Source organism: Lactuca saligna, chromosome 1 (assembly GCF_052625555.1).
Source record: "Lactuca saligna cultivar CGN05327 chromosome 1, ASM5262555v1, whole genome shotgun sequence".
In the NCBI taxonomy this organism is placed as follows: Eukaryota; Viridiplantae; Streptophyta; class Magnoliopsida; order Asterales; family Asteraceae; genus Lactuca; species Lactuca saligna.
Window position 1 is genome coordinate 43,680,811 of NC_136417.1, and position 22,612 is coordinate 43,703,422.

General features: G+C 33.7%; 2 protein-coding genes and 1 pseudogene across 3 annotated transcripts; all 3 read right to left on the reverse strand.

Moving 5' to 3' along the window:
• Positions 1-1,738: 1,738 nt before the first annotated feature.
• On the reverse strand, positions 1,739-4,202 carry LOC145034469 (serine/threonine-protein kinase PCRK2-like). Its single transcript, XM_078982890.1, has 3 exons — positions 3,741-4,202; positions 3,060-3,326; positions 1,739-2,960 (listed from the first exon to the last, which is right to left on the reverse strand). Exons 1-3 carry the CDS (start codon positions 4,107-4,109, stop codon positions 2,394-2,396), a joined length of 1,203 nt encoding a protein of 400 aa, XP_078839016.1. The 5' UTR covers positions 4,110-4,202; the 3' UTR covers positions 1,739-2,393.
• A 3,689-nt stretch (positions 4,203-7,891) lies between these two features.
• Positions 7,892-9,654, reverse strand: LOC145034478 (serine/threonine-protein kinase PCRK1-like). Its single transcript, XM_078982902.1, has 4 exons — positions 9,260-9,654; positions 8,866-9,126; positions 8,636-8,758; positions 7,892-8,571 (listed from the first exon to the last, which is right to left on the reverse strand). Exons 1-4 carry the CDS (start codon positions 9,641-9,643, stop codon positions 7,993-7,995), a joined length of 1,347 nt encoding a protein of 448 aa, XP_078839028.1. The 5' UTR covers positions 9,644-9,654; the 3' UTR covers positions 7,892-7,992.
• Positions 9,655-20,456: 10,802 nt separating this feature from the next.
• On the reverse strand, positions 20,457-22,087 carry LOC145034492 (serine/threonine-protein kinase PCRK2-like; annotated as a pseudogene). Its single transcript, XR_013678087.1, has 4 exons — positions 21,746-22,087; positions 21,389-21,649; positions 21,201-21,317; positions 20,457-21,118 (listed from the first exon to the last, which is right to left on the reverse strand). The product of XR_013678087.1 is annotated as a serine/threonine-protein kinase PCRK2-like (transcript).
• Between the last annotated feature and the right edge of the window lie 525 nt (positions 22,088-22,612).

Consider the following 22,612-nt stretch of genomic DNA (forward strand, 5'->3'; position numbering starts at 1 on the left):
AACCTAGAGTCCAAAAGTGGACCAAAACTAAAAGCCCAAACTGACCCCTTAATGAGTACACTCAACGTACTACCTGGGTACGCCCATCGTACAACTCCTAGGCCAAAGACTTACATGGCCTCATCTAGGTACGCTGGAGTACGCCCGACATATGCCCATGCTTGTCAAAACTCATTAAGTACTTAATGCTTTAAGTCCAAACATCTATTTTGCAGATCCAGACCTTGGGGAATGTCTTAAACAATAAAGTTACCAACTTGATGTCTTTGCATGGATCAAAGAGACTGAAACCTTAGATTTAGCATTCTACTTTCACGAAATGAGCATTAACCCATGCATGGTTGCTCTACAACCATCAAGATGTGAACTTTATGGACTAGGGACTTCAGAAACATCAAGAAGAGCAACTCAAACCTTCTAGAGTGACATTTACTCACTAGAACTCATTCATGGGACCACAATATGTCGAAAACTCCACTAGATCTAGATCTAAGCATAGAATAACCAAGGTGAAGACTTTATACCTCTATGAAGCTGATCAAGGTGAGTAAACTCTAGATCTACAAGCTCTAACTTGACCAACGCTCCTTCACCAAGCTTATTCTTCTTCAAGATTCACCAAACACCCACCAACACACACACACAAGAGTCAAATCTCTCTAAAATGGGTTAGGGTTTTGAAATGAGGCTTAAAGGGGCAATAGAGGTTCGTAGTGAGAGAACCTTGGGTCATAAGGTTGTCCCAGACCACGTATGCCCATCGTACTTGACGTACGCCCAGCGTACGCACACAACCTCCAAAGTTTTGCAAAAAAATATCATTCCAAGGGTTAAAATGTAAAATACCTTGAATCGAGTGTTACAATTTTGTATTTTGGTAATTTTTGGAAAGTACAATGCTATTATGATATGTTGCTAAGATATTTTATTTTCTTTGTAGTTGGAAATGCTGCAAACAATGCTTAAAGACCCGACTTGCAGTGCGACACTGGAAGACTAGTTTCGATCGTTGTTGCAATGAAATGAAAACGAAGGAAACGAGGGGAGTGATGAGGACAAGTAACTACTTTTTTAGGATTTATGAAATGTTTTGTTTGGGTTAGTATTTTGGATATGTTGCACCATGTTTGGATGAATATTTTGGATCAGAAATAGTATTAAGTGTGGTTAATGTTTCGAACTATTTTTCTGCAAAATAAAGTTATGTAGCAGTTTTTATACATGTTATATTGTTTTTTATAATTTTAATGTTAAATACAAAAAAATACTATTAACGGCGATGAGTAGGTATTAGTGGTGACTAGTCTTTTGCGGCGACTTTGTGCATTAATGACAACATAGCATTTGCGGTGACGGTGAGCATTAGCGGTGACATATGGAGCATTTGCAACGAGGCAACAATAATGACTTTTTAGCGGCGATACGTCGCCGCAAAAGGCTTTAGCGACAACATACCTAGCTTCTAGTGATGACGTCTGTCGCTGCTAACGTTCGCGTGTCTTGTAATGATATAACTCATTATTTATTATGTAACTCAAACATTAAAAAGTATTATAATTTATCGTCTTCTATCAAACATTTAAATTTTTTAAGATTTATGTATCAGTTCTTATGCAATGTGGAAATGAGAGAGAACAATTCATCACTTCTTTAACTTCTACTAAATTATAAAAATTAATTTCTCTCACTTTGCTTATGCAACATCCAAGTTAAAAAAAAATACTAATAATCCATCACATATTCTTCAACTATAATAAATTTCCAAAAATCACATGCCACTTGTTTTACAAGTTGCAATAAAGAGAATGATCCTATCACTTTCTATTTTCTAATTCCTACTCCTCTACAATCAAGATCATTCAACATCTGCAGTAACTCTTTCACATGTTTCCTACATATGGAATGACAAGTTTTCATCTATAGCTATCAAAGAAAACCAAATGTGATAAAAATGAGAGAAATTTGTCCGCTAACAATACATGAGGATCATATACTCTTCATAAAAATTCAAACTCAATTTCTTTTGTTTCATGAGACTGAATATGACCAATATGTAGTGATATATCTTGCGCACCTATGCAAGCGACGTACACATCGATACACAGGAACTAAATGAATGGAGCCACATGGGGTTTGACCCTAAAATGCACTGCAAACTTGACAGCGTATTTTGGACCAATATACAAATGAATTGAGAACATCAAGATCAATGTATAACTCAAAATAGACCAATGATAAAAAAAAATACTAATAACAGTTGTAATGCACAATGCACGCTCCATTCACTTATGTCAAAGACGCAGTGTTTATGAAATGTCTATTTACCTCTCTCCACGTTCACTGCTCCACAAGACAGAAAGCAGGTGCTTATTTGGTTGATGGCGACATGAATGTTATTTCTTACTTTCTATGCAGACACAACAACAAGCCTTGGTAAACCAAGATTTCAAGAGCTTTGAACTCTTGCGAGCTGGAGTCAGATTGGTTACTTGTGATGGAACCCCAGTGACTCCATTAACAAGTTCTAAGACCTCACTCATCTTTAGCCTTGATCTCGGATTCCTTTTTAAGCAAAGATCGGCTATAGTGACCAACGCCTGTGCTGACTTCATAGAGCACACACCTTCAAGTCTCGGATCGATGATAGGCTGGAGATTTTTGGAGTGTACGTAGGGTTTCACCCATTCTATAAGCTTCTGCTCGTTTTGAGGCCGATTCCTATCCACTGGTTTCCTACCCGTGATAAGTTCATATAGAAAGACCCCGTAGCTCCATACATCACTCTTGGATGACACTTTCCCTGTTAGAACGTACTCTGGGGACGAATATGCCACGTTTCCTACAAACGCATCAGTTTCTCCTTCTTGAGAACCTATTCGAGCGACCCCAAGATCCGAAAGCTTAGCATTCCATTGATTGTCTAGAAGGAGCCTGGAAGAATTGAAATCCCTAAAAAGAATCTACAAAAAACCAAAGTTTACGTCTTGTAATTAAGCATGATGCATGCCCATTTGTAAACTACTTTTTTTCCTTATCGTATGGCGAAGCATTTAAACTACCTGAATGTCCATTCCCTCATGTAGATATGCGAGGCCACGGGCAGCATCTTGAGCCACTTTCAGTCTCATGGTCCATGAAAGAGGTGATTCAGACATTGTAGACAAATGATCCCTCACGCTTTTGTTAGGCATGTAATTGTAGACTAATAGCAGCTGTACTATTCCTCTTTCAATTTCATTGTCTTTCACACAGTAACCAACTAGTTTGACGAGGTTTGGATGCTCAACTACCCCCAAAAAGTTAACCTCATCTAACCAGTTGTGTTCCTGTTGCAACATAGTTAAGATTTCCAATGAAACTCAAACGCATAAAGAATTATGAATGGATAAATTAGCCTAATCAACACGGCAATGCAAAGGTAGAAAAAAAAATGGTAAGATTTTGACTAAAAAGCTCTTTAAAAATATACTAATACCAACTAATTATTCGTTGTCTTTCTCCATCGTTTTGCGGGGATATAATTAATAAACTATGGGCTGTAAATTGTTGCAAAAACATAATCCATAACGAACTACGAAATGGAAACCCGTTGGATGCTAAATCAATCTTCAAACAAGCAATGTAAATCAGTTTTGCACTTGAAATTCATCTGAACTTAAAAAAAATACAAACATAAAGGCATTGGTCTTGTTAATTCGAACTTAGAAAGAAAAAAAAAAAATTGAGGCAGACAAACTTGCCTTCGTTACTCGTTTGGCGTACTTGATAGCAACCTGTATCTTATTAAAAGGATGTTCCAAACTCTTAACCACACCCTTATATATGCTTCCATATCTACCTTCTCCAATCTTCCTAGCACTACTGAAATTATCAGTTGCTACCTCGAGCTGAGCGACTGTGAAAACCCTCAATGAGTTTGGTTTTCCGGGCCAGTTTGAGGATGCTGATGAAGCACTAGCAGTATAAAATGTTTGAGCTGAAGACGATTGTGTTTGACTTTCGGATTCATATTCGATCTCTTCAGTTGAAGTCGATTCTGTTTTAGTTCTGGGTTCATATTTAATCTCTTCCTCTTCTCCAAACGAGAAACAACGCCAATAAAACACCATTTTTCATTCAAATCAACTTCAAAAGGCCAGAATTTAAGAAAAAGATCAATGGAAAATTTGAAGGTGAAAGCAAGGGGAAGTTTCCTTTCCAGCCATATAATTGACTTTCTAATTTTTATACACTCTCTTCTATTTTGGGAATTTGTTTTAGAAATTAGGATAATTTAGTGGTGAAGTTATATATGGTTTTATATACCAACACTATCAATTTATTTAAGATTTTAGATTCTCTATAATTACAATCTATTTTAAGATAATTATATTATTTTATTGTATATTATTAGGTAATGTTCTAAAAACCAGTTTTTTAGTTGAACTGGTATGGTAATCGGTTTTCGATTCAACCGGTTTAACCGTCGAGTAAAATCGGTTTCTATAATTTTCATATTTTTTCGTAATTTCAACGGATACATACATACATAAAACAAAAATTTGATGTGTACAAGTTCAAACATTAATAATACATATGAAAACAAATTGTAAATCAATTTAAATACATTAGAATAACACATAATCATTAGTTTTACATCAGTCCACGTGCATTAAAAACATAAAATCATATATGAATACAAATGCTTCAAAAAACTTCATAACATTTATCATGTGTATTGATTCAGAAAAATCGTAAATAGATATGAAAAAACCACCAAAGGTTTATTATGCAAAATGTTTCAATTATATGTGTTTTTATTCAATTTAACCGGTTCAACCGGATTTTTGTAAAAATCGACTGGTTTGTTTCAGTTCATAAATAGACATAAAACCGATGATAGTTGAACTGCTCTCTTCCCCGATTCTTGATCTAACCGGTTCTACCGACTGGTTCAAACCGGTTTTTAAAACATTACTCTTAGGCATCCACAATCCATTAAAAATCTATACAACACCACCCACAACTTATTAAACACATAATCAATCCTAATCATTACTTTATTATTTCTATTGAACCATTCAATGATTATTTAACTCTACTCTATGTCATTACTCACACTTCATTCAACTTTTATTCAATTCTAGTTATCACCTTATTCAACTCTTATACTACTTGTATTATGGATGCTTTAAGTACCTAGCTTCTAGAAGCTTTCTTTGGGTTTTAAGAAAAAAAATTCAAAAAATTAAATTTGGTGGTAGGAGTTTTTAATTTTAGGTTAAATAAAAATTTTAAATCCAAAAACTACTTTTTAACAATTTTTTTTTTTAGATTTTAATAAATTGAATAAAATACCCTTTAAAATAAATAAATCATATCCATATTTTTGATAATTATCAAACACGATTAAATATAAATATATTTTAATAGGTATGATGACTTTATTTCAAACAAAATATATCTTATATAAGTACATATAAGTATAGTTTAACAATTATGATTTCTTTATTTGAAACAACCATATAATTAATGGATTTTATAATTTATTAACCTTCATCTAACAAAATAATAAATATTTGTTATATGACTTTATAAATTAAAATTAATACCATACAATAATATTGTTTCTTTTTAGAATGTTGAACACTTGTAATATGTACAAAATGTTTGACATGGCTTCTTACATAGACTTTATTTGGCGTGACACAACTAATTGATAATCAAACATATTTTTCGAGTTTTTTTAGTTGTAATGGATGCTTATAAGAGACTTTTTTAAAAAAGTTACTTAAACTAATTTTTCTGAACTTTTTTAAAATATTCCAAATATATCCTTAATTATTTATAGAAAACTTATCATCTTAAATGTCAATTTATGACATTTTATATCATCCAGTTAACTTATTAACTAGTTTTTTTTACCAAACATCATTTTTATTAACTAACTTATAAGCTAGCTGCTAACTTTTTAACTATCAAGTAATATTTTTAATTGTCTGCTAAGTTTTCAACTAGCATGTAGTTTTACGTATAAAAGATCATCATTTACTAATATGCATAAAAAAATTGATATCAATTGAAAGCTTAACCTTTGGTTTTAAAATTTGGATGATTTTTAACCTTTGATGATTATGGTCTAGAAAAAATAATTTTATCATCATTATATCCAATTTTAGTTTATATCTATATACAATTTTATGTAATTTTATATATTTCAAAAGCATCCAACGATATATGGTATTAAAACTCTAATGTTTTTTTATATTTATAATTAATTCAAATGATATGGTTTTGACTTTTTATTATAAATTTTATCACGTAATATTATAGTTGTAAACGAACCGAACATTCATGTTCGTTCGTTTAAGTTAGCTGAACAAATGAATGAACACAAATGGATAAACGAACGATTTTTTTATTCATGTTCATTCGTTTAACAAATTACATTTATCATGTTTGTTCATTTATGTTAATGAACATGTTAAATGAACACATATAAAGAAGTATAATTGAATATAATCAAACACAATTAAGCATATATGAACATAAATTGAACTTATATGAACGAACATAAAAAAACGTAAACAAACAATATAAACGAGCGCTTACGAACATAATTGAACGAACGAGATTATTCTTCATGTTCACTCATTTAACTAAACGAACGAGAATTTGTGTTCATAATCATTCATTTATTAAATAAACGAACTTCCTACCGAACGGTTCACGAACAGTTCGTTAAACATTCAGTTCGTTTACAACTCTACCTAATACTCATGTAAATCTTAATATATTATTATAAAAGTTTTATTCTTACATATATATATATATATATATTAATATAAAATTTTCTTAACATGATATAGCAGGACATATGTTTGGTTTCAAAATATGTTTGTTATTTTTTCTTATATCAGTTTGGGTATGTTTTTCTTACTTCATACAGACTTATCTTTGAGATTTCTCTCAGCAATCCTTAGCAAGCCTTGAAACTTGCTCAAAGTGACATCTTCCTTATTCATGTGGTAGGTTATGCGGAACTGGTTGTAGCAGGAAGGCAAAGAATGAAGGATGATGTCAATTGTCAGCTCTTCATCAAAGTTAACATTTAACTCTAGCAGGCGATCAACATATCTTTGTATCTTTTGTAGATGAGCGGTAAGGGACCCTCCATTACCTATTTTGGCAGTGATCATCGAAGTGATGATCTCGTACCTTTCTTGCCTAGTGCTTTGGTGGTACTGGTCCAACAAATCTTGATGCATCTCATAGGGATACATGTCCTCATAGGAATTCTGGAGTTCTGCAGTTATAGTCGCTAGCATGATGCAATGGACTTTCGTAGCATCACGCTCATGGGCCTCAAAGGCAGAGATCTCTTCAGCAGTGGCAGTGTTGAGGTTGATTTTCGTCAGCTTTCCATTAAGGACATACTCTTTGTCTTCATAACGATTGACCATTCGAATGTTGCGGATCCAATCATCGAAATTGGACCCATCAAAGATCACTCTCTCACAAAAGTTCATGAGTGAGAACGAGCCAGAGGAATTTGAGCCGGAAGCGTTGCTGTTGACGTTCAACATTTGAAATAGAAAAGGACAAAGTTTGATTAGAAATGAATCCTTAATTAAACACCCAAATGAGAAATTAAGGCTAGGATCCAACAACATTATTCAAACATTAGAAGAGGGATGTCGTAATCTATCATGCAAATAATTTGAAGGTAAGTGAATGACGATTCACTAATTCTCCACCATGAAAAACGAAAAAAAAAAAATTAGGTTTTAAATGTATTGAAAACTCCTAGATTTTTTGAGATTCATTGAACTTTTCACGACTGTTATCAGTGTTGCCCAAACCATGCAATGTTCTCATTGGCCATGGCACGATCATGCCATTGAAGCACACGGGTCAAATGTTGTTTTAACTTATATAATGAATTGCTAACGTTTAGAGCCGAATCTAGCTCAATCTTAATGTAATATCAAGATCATTGTCTTTTGCGAATTGCTACGATACACAACACCACTTCTTTCTAATCAAAGATTTCACTGGCTTCGATGGCTTCGATTGGGATATAGGAGGAACGATAGAAGTCTCTATAAGTTGGATATCAATGGAAACTCTCTCTCCTTCATGTCTCGTGTACTCTTGATTCTTTTCATCCATGGTAACAATCTCCTTACAGTTAACCTCAATCATCTGGACCGAAGGTCGCACAGGACTTGTTGTTTGTGATAGAGCCCCAATCAATGCATTAACCAATCCTAAAACCTCACTCATCTTTGGCCTTGATCTCGGGTGTTTTTGTAAGCAAAGATTGGCAATGTTGACCAAAGCTTGTACGGACTTCAATGAGCATGTACCTTCAAGTCTCGGATCAATGATATGGTGGAGGCTTTTGGAGTGTGTGTAGCGTCCTACCCATTCTAGAAGCTTCTGTTCACCTTGAGGTAGATTCTTATCCAATGGGCGCCTACCCGTGATAAGTTCATATAGAAAGACCCCGTAGCTCCATACGTCACTTTTGGATGACAAATACCCTGATTCAATGTACTCTGGTGCCGCATATAACACCGTTCCTTGAAACTAATGACAGAATTTTATCATAAAACTATTATGAATGTGTAAATGAAGGTTTCATGAATATTACCATGGTTGAGATATGAGTGCGTCCTTCTTGAGGACCTATTCGAGCCACACCAAAATCCGAAAGCTTAGCGTTCCATTGAGCATCTAGAAGGATGTTGGAGGATTTGAAATCCCTGAAAATAATCTACAAAAAACCAATGTTACTGGTTTTGGAAGCACGTTCGTTTGTACTTTGTAAACTACTTTTCTTTTCATTTTTCTTGTATGTCGAGGGAGTATACTTAATAGTACCTCAGAATCCATTTCTTCATGTAGATACGCTAAGCCACAAGCAGCATCTTGAGCCACTTTCAGTCTCATGCTCCATGAGAGAGGTGTTTGTGATCTTGTAGATAGATGATCCTTCAGGCTTCCATTAGGCATGTATTCGTATACTAAAAACAGTTGCATTCCTTTTTCTGTGTCTTCCGAACAGTAACCTACTAGTTTGACAAGGTTTGGATGCACAACCACCCCAAGAACATTAACCTCGGTTAACCACTCTCTATGCCCCTGTTGCAACATAATCAAGGTTAATCAGTGAAACTCAAACAAATAATGATCTCTATACGATAATGATCTCAACCTAGAAATGATACAATTACATAAAGAGGAAAGGGTAAGTAGACAAACTTTCCTTCATTACTCCTTTGGCATACTTCACAGCGACCTGAATCTCATCGAAAGGATGTTCCAAATTCTGGATCACACCCTTGTATACACACCCAAATCCACCCTCTCCTATATTCCAAGCAATATCAAAGTTATTAGTAGCTGCTTTGAGCTCAGCGAATGTGAAAACCCTCAAATTGTTTGGTTTCTTGATCAAGTTTGGGAATCCTGATGGCTTCGCATGAAAATCGGAAATGGTCCGATTCAAATCCGAAGAAGCAGTATAATAGTCGTGAGTGGAAGTCGATTTTGTTTGAGTTCTGGTTTCATATTCGATCTCTTCGTCTTCTTGGAAAGAGAAGGAGAAACATCGGCAATGAAACACCATTTTTTCTTCAACCCATTGATGCTTTGACATGAAAATAATTGAATTTATCAGCAATGCGAGAGGAAGTTATGGACACAATTTCCTCTGGTCCCATGAAACTTTTGACTTGAAAATAATTGAATTTAATAGGTTTTCTCTACATGGAAACCAAGTGGTATTGCTTTGAAACGTTCTTTATTACTTTATGATTCAATGACATGTAATGTGAATCCGAGAATTTGATCTAAAATTCGAAAGACCAATAGGAAATATTTGGACATTGAATATGGTTTCTCATGATTTTTGAAATTTTCGTGAATGTGAAAAATCATAAACCATTGATACACGTTTATTTCTGCAGATGGTTCTTTTTCTACGTGTATTATAGATATAAAATATATACGTAGATTGAAACTCATAGACGTGTAATCCACGATAGTAAGTTATATATCGAGTGGAAAAATACATAATGCAATAATGTTGTCTTGTGTATAAAAAAATATAATATTGGTAAGTGGGTAATATGCTCCAAAAACCTTTTATGTATAGATGAGCTTTTCTGTTTTAGGCAATCTTTCTAAAACAGTTATTACGAGTTTTGTTGCAACTTGCAACTATCAATTTTCCTATCAGAATTTGCGGGTGTGACATCGTATTTTTGGTAGGGGTGATAATTGTGAACACGACATGGTAAAAATACACGACATTAAACGAAATTTGGACGAAACTGAAATTTGAATTCGTATTCGTGTCATGTTCGTGTCAAGTGTAAAAAACACGATGTCGCGTCGTGTCGTGTTCGTGTTCAAAATTCGACACGATATTGACAAGATTTAGCATTTATTTGTCATGTTTCTCGTGTTTATCGTGTTTTTCGTATTATGTATGATTAAATATTAATTAAATACACTAATTGTTATATTATGTTATTTTTTCGTGTCGTGTTTATTGTTTTTTTTAATTGGTTCGTTTTCGTGTTAGTTAGAAAAAACACAACATCGTATCGTATCGTGTTCGTGTTATATAAAACATTGTCGTGTTGTATCGTGTCGTGTCAGACAAAAACACAACACGATGACCCGATTTGACACCTCTAATTTTTGGGCATGTTATTAGTGTCATATCATTTTTTCTTATCCTGCTATTTGCCCGATTAAGTGATGTGAATTGGTTTACCACACAACCTTTTATTTTTTTAATTCTTTTTTTCTTAATTAATGTTAAAATATAATTTTATAATTATATAAATATTTGAAATACATATTTAAAATAATAAAATAGAAATTTCATTATTTTAATTAAATGATTACATAGGAAAAAATGAAAAGTAAATAAAAAACAATACAAAATAACACTAATTGAAATATTTTTTCATGATTTCCTCTGCCTCCAAAACCATCACGAGCTCGTTTCCGAAAAAAAATTGTCGATCTTTTGCATTAAAATTTAACATTTCGAGTTTTTTTCGTGTTTTTTGCTTCTTTTATCGCTCATTCTTTTCTTTAGTGTGTTTTCTCCTTTTCGAATTGCAAACGAGTTTCGAAATTGAAATTATATTTTTCGAAACTATTTGCCACATTGCGCACATCTAGGTCCTCATTGGGGGTGGGGATGATGATTTATTTATATTCACAATGGAGATAGGGATGGGGATTTGAATGAGAATTTGGGGATGGGGTATAGGGATTGGGGTCCCATGTATTCCCCGCTCCCGTTGCCATCTCTACACACATCAAATCCTCTTTCGACTCCCGATGCATTAGATGAAAACCCTATCTTTTTCACCCTATCTTGACCCACCGGGTGGACTACCTCTTTGAGTTCAAGCCCACCCTCTCTATTCATATCAAACCCGAAATGAGCATCCGGTGAAGTAGTGTAACTTGTCTCGGAAATTTTGGTTCTTTTCGAACCACTTTCTTCGATGACATACACTTTTTGTCATTTTAGGGAAGTAACTAAGAATTTCCAAACATCGATAAATTTGAATGGCCTCCCATTGTTGTCAAATTTAAAAAAGTTCAAGCGTCTGTCTCGAAAATAATAGTATTGTTTTCCCTTCCTTTTCATTGACTTAGCAAGTTGTTGTACGTCCTGTTGAATTTTGTGAGCAATTTGTTCATTTTATGAAACTTTCTAATACATTCCTCTTTTATACGGTACTTACCACGACCCATACGCTTGTAAAACCGCTCAATAATGTGTCACCAAAAATGATCATATTTTTGCGCATTTCCAATTATGGGATCATCAGAAATGTCGACTCATGATCCCGCTAATTTTTTTCCCTTCTTCTTATGTTTATTGTTGAGCGGCCGCTTTTTTTCTAATCAATGCTTTTCCCTTTCCATTTTCTCGTCTTTTAGGGTTGGATGGTTTGGGTTGGATTTCCCGAACATATTCAACTCCGAGGTTCGGGTTTCCAAAAAAATTAGACTTCCAGTTTGAAGGGTTGGATTCCTAGAACATATTTAGAGATGGGGAATTTTTTTGGAATAAGGTTGGGCTAAGGGATTGCAAGATTTAAAAAAATTGTGTTTTAAGCACCACTTTTATATAACAAGTGGTATTAGAGCTCCATGTTTCAAGATTCCAAAACCCTTATATATAGCCTAAACCCTTTAAAGGGTTCTTTAAATTTGATTTCTTATACTCTGTGGCATCCAATAATTCCTTTTCCTTTAATAGATTTCTTCCTTCAACTTCTTTCAAGACCTCATTAGTTTTCCATACCCTATAAACATGCTTCCATATTATTAGTTTTTCCGAGCCTTCTATAGGTTATGTAATCATTTTTATGGCTACCATCAAGTATGATCTTCCATTATTAGATCGTGTAAAGATAAGAGAGAAGTTGGCTCAAAATGACTTGGATTCTTTTGGAGGTAAAGAAAATCTACCTGGACAAATAATGATAAAGAAAGGAACGTAAAGCTCTTGTTCAAATCGAACTTCACTTACATAACAACCCTCTTCAAGAAGTGATCAAATAAAAGTTTTTCTTTAGTTAAACTTGAATCTATATTTACGAAGAAGGATCACACAAGTAAGATACATTAAAAATAAAAGTTTTTCTTACACAAACTTCAAGAAATGTAGAGATTTGCTTAAGTATTCAACTTCAACACAAACATTACAACTAGGAGGACCGAGATTAAAATTTCATAACAAAATCATATGGACAAAAAAAAAGGTTTAAAATTATGACATCAAATTCGAAACAAGAAAACTAGTAACAAATATTTTTTACATCACTCATTAGAATCTTTTTTTTCTTTGGTAAGTTCCCTTTCAAAATGTAAATATATTATAACTAACGTTTACATACATTTTTTAAAAATAAAAATTATTGATTTTTTCATGATTATATCAAAACTAAATAATTATATATTGTCATTATATTTAATCTCATTACATTCTAACCCATAATTATATTCGTTCAATTTATAAGTATTCTATTGTTTATATATTGTATTTACATATTAAACAAACAATAAATAACATTAATAAATTAAAAATTGATCATTGATAAGGTAAATATTTTGTCAGGTAAAGTATTGTACTATATCCTTTATTTTTTCCTTACTCCACCGACCCTTTCATTATCAAGTCTAAACTCATACACAAAAAGAAGAGTTAATTGCAAAAATGGTCCTTGTGGTTGGTAAATTTATGTGATTTTGGTCCAAAACGAAATGTTGGTGCATCACTGGTCCAAAATTAGATTTTTCTATTGGTTTTGGTCCTTATACACTTAAAATGACGGTTATGCCCTTATAATTTATATTTTTTATTTTCTTTAATTGTTAAAATACATAAACTAGTTTAATTTATATCTTTTTAACTTAAAACAAAAATAATAAAAACAATAACCCATTCCCCACTCTTATCTTAAAGAAGCCCTTCATCACCCGGTTCCATCCTCATCACTGATATCCAGAACTAACAACATTATCTGGAACCAACATCCTTCATCACGTGGTTCCATTTAACCCCGATACTTCTAGGGTTTCAGTGGCCTTCTCCCATTTGCAGTTTACTATAAGCAAGCGGTTTCAGATACTAGATCGGAGTCCATTACTCCACAAACATATAGTCTCAAGAACGCACACTCACCCAAAATCCACATCCATGCATCAAAGCTATCGTTGGAGCTAGGACCTGCATTTTAGGTCGTTACTGTTTGTTCTATACGATCACCAACCGACTTACCCCATGTATCCCCCACTTGTTCGTTCCTTGCTTCATCAACCCCTACACTGTTGTCCACAGGTTCTCGTTCTCCTACATCTTATGACCATTAATTGAAACATGGCATCCAATGTCTGATAATGGTGGAGCTTCTCCAAAATTCCTCTCTTTAAAGCTACCTTCGGAGCTTCTCCATTAACATCATCAACCATCGAAGATTCTTCCAAGTCCCCCTGAACCCGTTTTTTTTTTTTTTTTTTTTTTTTTTTAAATTAGTGCTTGCGTCAGATCGTGCTTCTCTTCCTCCACAGGGGGCTCCATCTCATCCATCTTCTAAGTTAGTTTTTCGATGCTCTGTTTTGTTTTATTGAACTTCTATGTCGCTTTAAAGCTCCTGATCTGCCTCCACCATCATTTTAAAGCTCCTGCTCTGCTTATACCGTCGTTTGAAAGCTCCATGGTGGGCAATGATGGAGGTTCAATAATGGTGAGAAACAATGGAGATCCGACAACCATCCTGTCACCACCCCTACAAATCAACCCTCCTCACCTTCTTCTCTCATGTTGACTAACCTTAATCTCTTCTTGATTTACCACAGAATTCCATTCAACACCACCAGACACACCATCACCAAGATCGTGTGATCTGAATCGAAGAAGGTAGGGTGAGAATCAAATCAGAACAAAATATGAGGAAGGGAGGGTTGTGGTTGTTATCGATTGAAGCTAGAACTGGAAGGAGAGTACCTGTGATTGTGAGAGAAGGAGGGGTACATCGATTTGAGATATGAGCTGTGTGATCTAAAAAGTTTGCTGATGATTAACTGTTGAAGATAACGAGGAGTTTTTTGTTTATCATAAAATGGAAATCGTTGATAATTTTTTTTGTTTTTCTGATGAACACCTTGAAGAACATTGAAGAACACAGATGATTTTTTTGGATGAATGTTTGATCTAAAATGTTTAGTTCTGTGTGTGAGAGAGAGATTCGTGGGTTGATATATATTTTTTGTTTTGTTTTAATTAAAGGAATTAGAATTCAATTAAAACAAATAGAAAAATAATAATTTTAAGGGCATATTAGTCATTTTAGGTTGGGTATAGACCAAAGTCACACGAAAATGCTAACTATAAGGACCAAAATCGCACAGATTATCCAAAATTAGACCACTGATACACCATCAAACTTTTTTGGACCAAAACCACATAATTTTGACAAACACAGGGACCATTTTTGCAATTTTGTCCAAAAAGAAAAAGAAAGTGTTTTAGTAAGTTACAGAGAGAAAGAGAAGAAAAGCACCGGTAAATTACTCTAGATAAGAGCAGATCGGAGAGGAAGAGTTGTTGCCGGCAGCATGCACAGCACAAGTAGGAGAAAAGAAATCGAGGCACAAAAGCAGCAGTCCAGCAACGACAGAACAGCAGTGGTAGGGTGAGCAGCGATAGAGAGCAGTTGTGGACATGTAGTTAGGCGAGGAGCGGCAACGTTATTTCCGGTGAGATTTAGACGATTTCGGCTTCGAAATTTCTAGGTGTTTATTGTTTTCTTAAACTCAAATTTTGAGTTGAAGAATTTGTAGCTTTGATTAGAACTTTGATTTTGTTTTATATATTTTAGAGATAATTTCTTAATTTAATTACTTTCCTAATGTTATACTGCTTATTTTGAGTCTATCAATTAGTTTTATTTTATCAATGATTTTTTCCTTTTTATCAGTGAATGATTTTATCCATCCTATTTATCAGTAAATGGTTTTATCCATTGATTAATAAATTTTATTAAATGCAATCAAATCAGGGGAGGCCAAAGTAGCAAATATGAAAATTATTGGATTTATTTTATGAAAAACGATATATACAAGGTACAAGAAACCTTAAAACTAGGGGGGTCATGGCCCCCCGTAGCCCCTCTTAGCATCTGCCACTGCATCAAAGATAATTTGGAAACTAAGTATGATGAGAAAGACCTTGGTTTAAAAATTTTGTGTGTACTTCTGAATTCATATTCATATCATTGTGATATTATTCTTTATAGATCGGATTCTATTACATTGCATGAAGGCTATGAAGCCTTGTACTCAAGGGAAAAGATGAAACAAATTGTGTTTCTACCCCAGAATTGAAAGAACTTCTTGAGCAGAAGGATCATCACCTTTTAAATGTTGTTGGAGCTTTTATATTTTATAGTAATGTTCAATGCTTTAATTGGGGGATGTTATAAAATAACTTAATATTTTTCTTTAGGGACTTAAATTCTATGAACATAGTCTACCTTTCATAATGTCTAGTGGGCTTAAGTAGAAAACTCTAACTCCCGACAAGTCAATTAAATGTTTTCAACCATGTTGAAGATTATTGTAAGTCGTCGCCCTATGACGAGTTAAATAAATTCCATACAATGTAATGTAAATCGGGTGCATGATGTTAGTAATCATAGATTAAATGTTGTTGTAGGTGCATGATCCTAGTAAGCATGTATTGAATGTTGATAATGTGTCATTCGATGGATATTTTCATGACCAAAATAAAAAATTGAATGAAAATAGTGTTTCTTACGAGAGTACATCAAATAAATACGAGTCATCAGATGTGGAGCCTAGTTCTAATCAAGTATTGCCTAATGGTGTTACGAAGTCTAGTAGGTTTTCAGAATCCTTAAGAGGTATGAGGACTTTTTCGAATAAGAGAAGTATAAATTTGGTATAGAGAAGGTGGTTAACTATTCTTTACTTGAGCATATGTTGTGTTGCTTTACAACAAATATGAACAAGATCATTGAACCCAAAAGTTATATATAATGAGGCTTGTAGGGATCCTAATTGGATAAAAGCCATAAATGATGAGATGGATGCCTTACAGGTAGAAAATCTATAGGATGTAAGTTGGTGTACGAAATAAAATATAAGTCTAACGGTGAGGTTGATTGATATAAAACTTAGACAAAATTCAAAAATGGTTCATATGATTTTCGAAAATATCAAGTTTAGTCCCTAAGTATAAAAAACCTTACGGATCGTCCTTGCGGTTTCAAAACTAACATTTGGTTCTTCCGGCTAACTCCATTACCATTTAGCCGTTAAGTCAGGGGCATTTTTATCATTTCACTCCTTAGGGACCATTTATGAGGTTTTGTATTCCTTTTTTTTAAATAAATAATAAATAAATAAAATTTTATATGCAAGAGGTCCCACCTCTCTCTCTCTCTCTCTCTCTCTCTCTCTCTTCGTCCTCTTCTTCTTCCCAGTTTCCATTAAAACCAAATGTGTGTGCATTTCCAAAACTACAATCCATGGAAGAAATCAAAAGCTTTACCTACTAACCTTATAAAAAAAAAAAAACCCAATTTTGTTAATCTGCCCTAATTCATATCATATCAATGAACAACATTCTAGAAAATACAACAAATGTTTCGGGTAACCCATCATCTCCTCCAAAAAAAATCAAGAAATATAGACAATAATGGTGGAGCATAGCTACCAGATTAATAAAAACCCTACCCTATCTCTTGAAACATCAGATAACTGCTTTGCTTTGTTGATCATCTTGTTGACACTGTAGGTCGAAGCAATTATCAAGCTTTTGAGCATCCAGTTCTCGTATCCCCAAACTAATTTAGGTTTTCAATTTATTTCGCGTAATGTTATATACATACATCTTGTTATATCTATAGATTGATGAAACGCGTAGGCACATTTGTTCAAATCCATCTGTATTTAATCATTTCCAGCTTTTATCATCATCAATTTTGAATACCCAGATCAGATTGCTCACGGGAAATCATATACCGCTCCTGCTTCTCCTCTAGGTGTTTAGGTGAAGTCGGTGTGAGAAAGAGAGAAGGAGAAATGGGAGTATGCGGATCGAAGGAAACTGATTGCGTACGAGTTCGATTTGGTTCTCGGAAGAAGAAAAAACATAAAGATTGTTTAGATGGAGACGCAATACCGAAAGTCAATGGAAACTGGGAAGAGGAAGACGACGAAGAGGGAGAGAGAGAGAGAGAGAGAGAGAGGTGGGACCCCTTGCATCTTAAATTTTATTTATTTATTATTTATTTTAAAAAAAGGAATACAAAACCTCATAAATGGTCCTCGAGGAGTGAAATGACAAAAATGTCCCTGACTTAACGGCTAAATGGTAACGGAGTTAGCCGGAAGGACCAAATGTTAAAAGTTTTGAAACCACAGGGACGATCCGTGAGGTTTTTTGAACTTAGGGACTAAACTTGATATTTTCAAAAACCACAGGGACCATTTTTGAAGTTTTGTCTAAAACTTATTGTTGCTAAGAGTTACAGTCAAATGGGGGGTTGAATTTGGCGAAACCTTATCTCAAGTAGCTAAACTTATGATTGTTGGGTACCTGATCAGACTTTTTATTAATTCGGATGGACTTTGTTTTAATAAGGTAAGGCACGGAGTGATTAACTAGTTATTTGACACAAATAATGCATTTTTGTATGGGCTTATTTATGAAGATTTTACATGAGTTTACTCAAGGTTAATTTTCAAAGAATCATACTCGTGTTTATAAACTGAAAACAGAACCAAATTAACCAAATCAACTAAACTGAAAACATGTTGAATCATGTAAGTTCGAGCTCCGCTATGTTTCTTTTTAACCCCTAATGCCTAATTCATTACATTTTGGTCCCTAGCTAGTACGTTGGGCATACTCTATGAGTACGCTTAGCGTACTAGATCTCCGAATGATCGCGGGTTCACCCACGTACGTTGGGCGTACGTGGGAGTACGCAGGGCGTACGCAAGGGTTGGACAAACCCTAATTTTTAGGGTTTTTACCCTATTTAAGCAATTTATCTTTCTCTTGTACATTATATTGATCAACCTTCATCACCCTATGCCCTAATATTGAAACCCTAAGTGATTTTGGTGATGTGGAGCATGAAAGTATGTTTGTTAGTGTTTTGTGGTGAAGAAGAATAAGAGGAACACTTGGAGGTTGCTTGGGAGTAACTTGTGCTTGTAGATCCAAAGTTATCTTCACCTTAGCAAGCCATTTGAGGTAAAAATCTATCATCTTGATGAATCTATGTGCTAGATCCAACTTAGGGTTCTATTTATGCATTTTTGAGTCTTTTGAGCTAAAGATGAGTTTATGGTCTAGTCCAGAAGCCATGGATGTTAGATCTTAACTCCATTAATGTCCCTTGTCCATAAAAATCTCTCATCTTGATGAATCAAATTTAGTTTTTTATTCCTCATATTTAGTTTTCTTTTATGGCTTTTATTTTTCGACTTCTCACATTTAGTTATGCTTATGTTTTTATGAACCTGTATACATTTGCCTTTTAATAAGATTTTATCCTTTTTTTTGTTTTGCTTTTGTTTATATGAAGTTATATATGTTATTGTTTTGTAGGCGATGAAGAATTGCGTTTATAAGAGCTTAACGAAGATATTATGGAAGATGCTAGCAAGAACAATAAGCATGAATCGATGGAGGCATAGGTTTTAATGGATTTTTTGATGTCACAAGTTTGAAACATTTTAGTACTAGTTTATGTCATGTTTCTCGTGTTGTTTTGTGTTAATTTTAGTTGTGTTTTGCTGACTTTTTTAAGAGAGCTTATGGATGAAATGATTTTTAATGGAAATGCTATAAATGAAATGATTAATTTGATTAATTTATGTTTTTTGTCGTGTTGTCGTGTGTTTCGTGTTTTAATTAGTCCGTGTTCGTGTTAGCAAAATAAACACGATATGGTGTTGTGCGATATGGTGTTATGTCATGTTCGGGTTATGGAAAAGAAATTTGTGTCATGTCGTGTTAGGTGGAAACACGAAACGACTGTGTTTGCTTATTTTTATGGGTTGTTGAAATAAATTGAATTTGGATTGTTAAACTTTTATAAATTTTGGGCATATTTATTTATATTGGACCTAATAGTAGTTGCACAATAAAAAAATAATAAATAAATAAAAATTTAGTCTTCAGAGACAACATCGAGTGGTGGATCGGGACACCTACCAGTTCTGACAATAATATTATGCAATAAGGTTGTGCAAAGAATTTATGGGTAACTCAATCTTTATCCGAAATATAGATATCCAGTATTTGAATTATGTAAAAAAAAATATATATATATATATATATATATATATATATATATATATATATATATATATATATATATATATATATATATATATATATATATATATATATATATAGATTAAGGTGAAAGGTAAATTCATGTATTGTTACTTCAGTTTTGCCTATTGGTTCGTTTTATTACAACATACACAAACAAGAACACTTTATTGGTCCAAAAAAACACAAATCAGTTTAAAACAAGAACAAACCTCCCTTCCCTATCATCTAGGGGTGTGCATATTAACCTAAGAACCGAATCATAAACAAATTAATCGATATAATCAAACCATATTTAAAAGATATGGTGCAGTTTCTAATCTTGATTAACTAAATACATACGGTTCGGTTATGGTTTTCATCTAAAACCGAACTACTATAAATTGAACCAAACCAAAAATATTAATATATATTTTTCATATAATATAATATTAAATATGGTAGGTAGTTATATTAGAAATTGAAAATTCAAAGGTAATTATTTGGAATTAGATAGGATAAGTAGTATTCTATCAATACAATTATATATAGACAATCATTCACTTTTTATAACAATGAACCTTATGTTTTTCAATTTTTATAGAAAAATATTTTTATTTTTATGTCATCTTAGACTATTATGTGTATCTGATATTAACCATCAACCAACCAAAACCGATATTAACTGTTACCTAATGTTTATCGAAATACATTAACTAATTGTAATGGTTAAGGTTCGGTTTTGACCAATAACCAAACCAAACCGTCGCATTTACACCGCTACCGTTATCTTATTGCAATTTCATGGTACACCTAAAGACTTTCTTCAACTTTATAGAAACCACTCGAACCGGACTCCCAAGACATGTATCAAGAATGCTTGCTTTTGATGGACCTTCAATGACTTTGTCAACCATCTCCATGACTTCGCTCATCTTTGGCCTTGACTTGGGGTTTTTAGACAAGCATCTGTCGGCTATAATCAACAACTTTTTTGCTGACTTCATTGAGTAATTATCTTCAAGTCTTCGATCCACAATTACCCGGAATCTTTTTGAGTCTAGGTAGGCTTTCACCCTTTCTAAAAAAGTTTAGTTCGTTAGGTTGGTTCTTAGCCAATGGCACACTACCCGTTATAAGTTCATACAAGAAGGACCCGTAGCTCCATACATCACATTCGGATGTGAGATACCCTGTTTCAGTGTACTCTGGAGCTGTGTATCCTGTTGTTACCTGATGCTATTTTATCACCAAAACTTAGAAAATTATGTGGTTCAATTGTGAATACATGTCATATACACGAAAAAATTGTACTGCATACCGTTGTTGAGACATTGGCGAGACCTTGACGACGAAGAAGCCATCCGAAATCTGAAAGCTTAGCATTCCACTGATCATCTAGGAGAATGTTGGAGGGTTTCAAATCTCTGAAAAGAATCTACATGAAACCAATGTTACTGGTTTTATAAGAATGCTCCATGCATGGTGTAGAAACAAATACTGAAATACCTTATAGTCCATTCCTTCATGTAGATACGCCAAGCCACGAGCAACGTCTTGAGCCACTTTCAGTCTGATTGTCCATGAGAGAGGAGCTTCAGAGCTTGAAGATAAACGATGGTCCACGCTTCCATTAGGCATATATTCGTATACTAGAATCCGTTGTGTTTTCGTTTCATCATCTTCTACACAGTAACCAATTAGTCTCACAAGATTCGGATGCTCGACCACTCCAAGAAGAGTCGCCTCCCTTAGCCATTTTCTATGCCCCTGTTGCATATATCAAAAATATCAGCATTCAATACAGTGTAGAAGCTGTGAGTAGTTGGAGATGATAAATAAATAAGTTGAAGAAGACAAACTTGCCTTCAAACTTCCCTTGGCGAGCTTTACAGCTACCTGAATATCATCATAAGGATGTTCAAAACTCTTAATCGTACCCTTATGGACACTCCAAAATTCACCCTCTCCGATCTTTGAAGAGATGCCAAAATCGCTAGTTGCTGCCTTGAGCTCGGCGATTTTGAAAACCCTCAGATTGGTTCTTTTTAGGACAAGATTTGAGGATCTAAGGGAATAGGATTTCGGGCAGTTGAGATCCGATGAAGCAGTATAAAATGTTTCAGTTGATGTCGATTATGCTTGAGCTCTGGCTTCATATTCGAAAGAGAAACATCGGAAGTGAAACACCATTATTCCTTCCAATAATTCACCTCTAAATTCCGGAACTTCAAAACAAATATACAAAAGAAAGAAAGTTCCATGGAATTTTGACCAAGGCGACTCAGAAATTTGACTCCATGCGACCATGGGGACCCGAAGGAATCTGCGAATGGAAATTTCCTTCTCTATTCGGTATAAAAAGGTTAAAAACTACATAATAATCAAACTGCAAAATTGGTCTTTATAATAATAATTCAATAAATAGTAGAATTAAAACAACTATTTCTTTACAAGAAATATTTAATAAGTTATAATATTAAAATTATATATTTGTTTTCGTAATTTGTTAACAAAAACGCTGGGATTTTTGTTTTAAAGATCATTGCCTCATTGGACATTGGGGTTAATTTTTATTTGTTTAATTAGAGCTTATTTAATACGTTTTTTTCCTAAAAATATTAGTCATCTTTAGCCCATTTGGTTTTTATTTCTTCTAATACAAGGATTTAAGTTTAAACTATAATTATTTAGTTTTTTTTTTTAATTGTTTTCAAAAACTTAGGCCGGGTT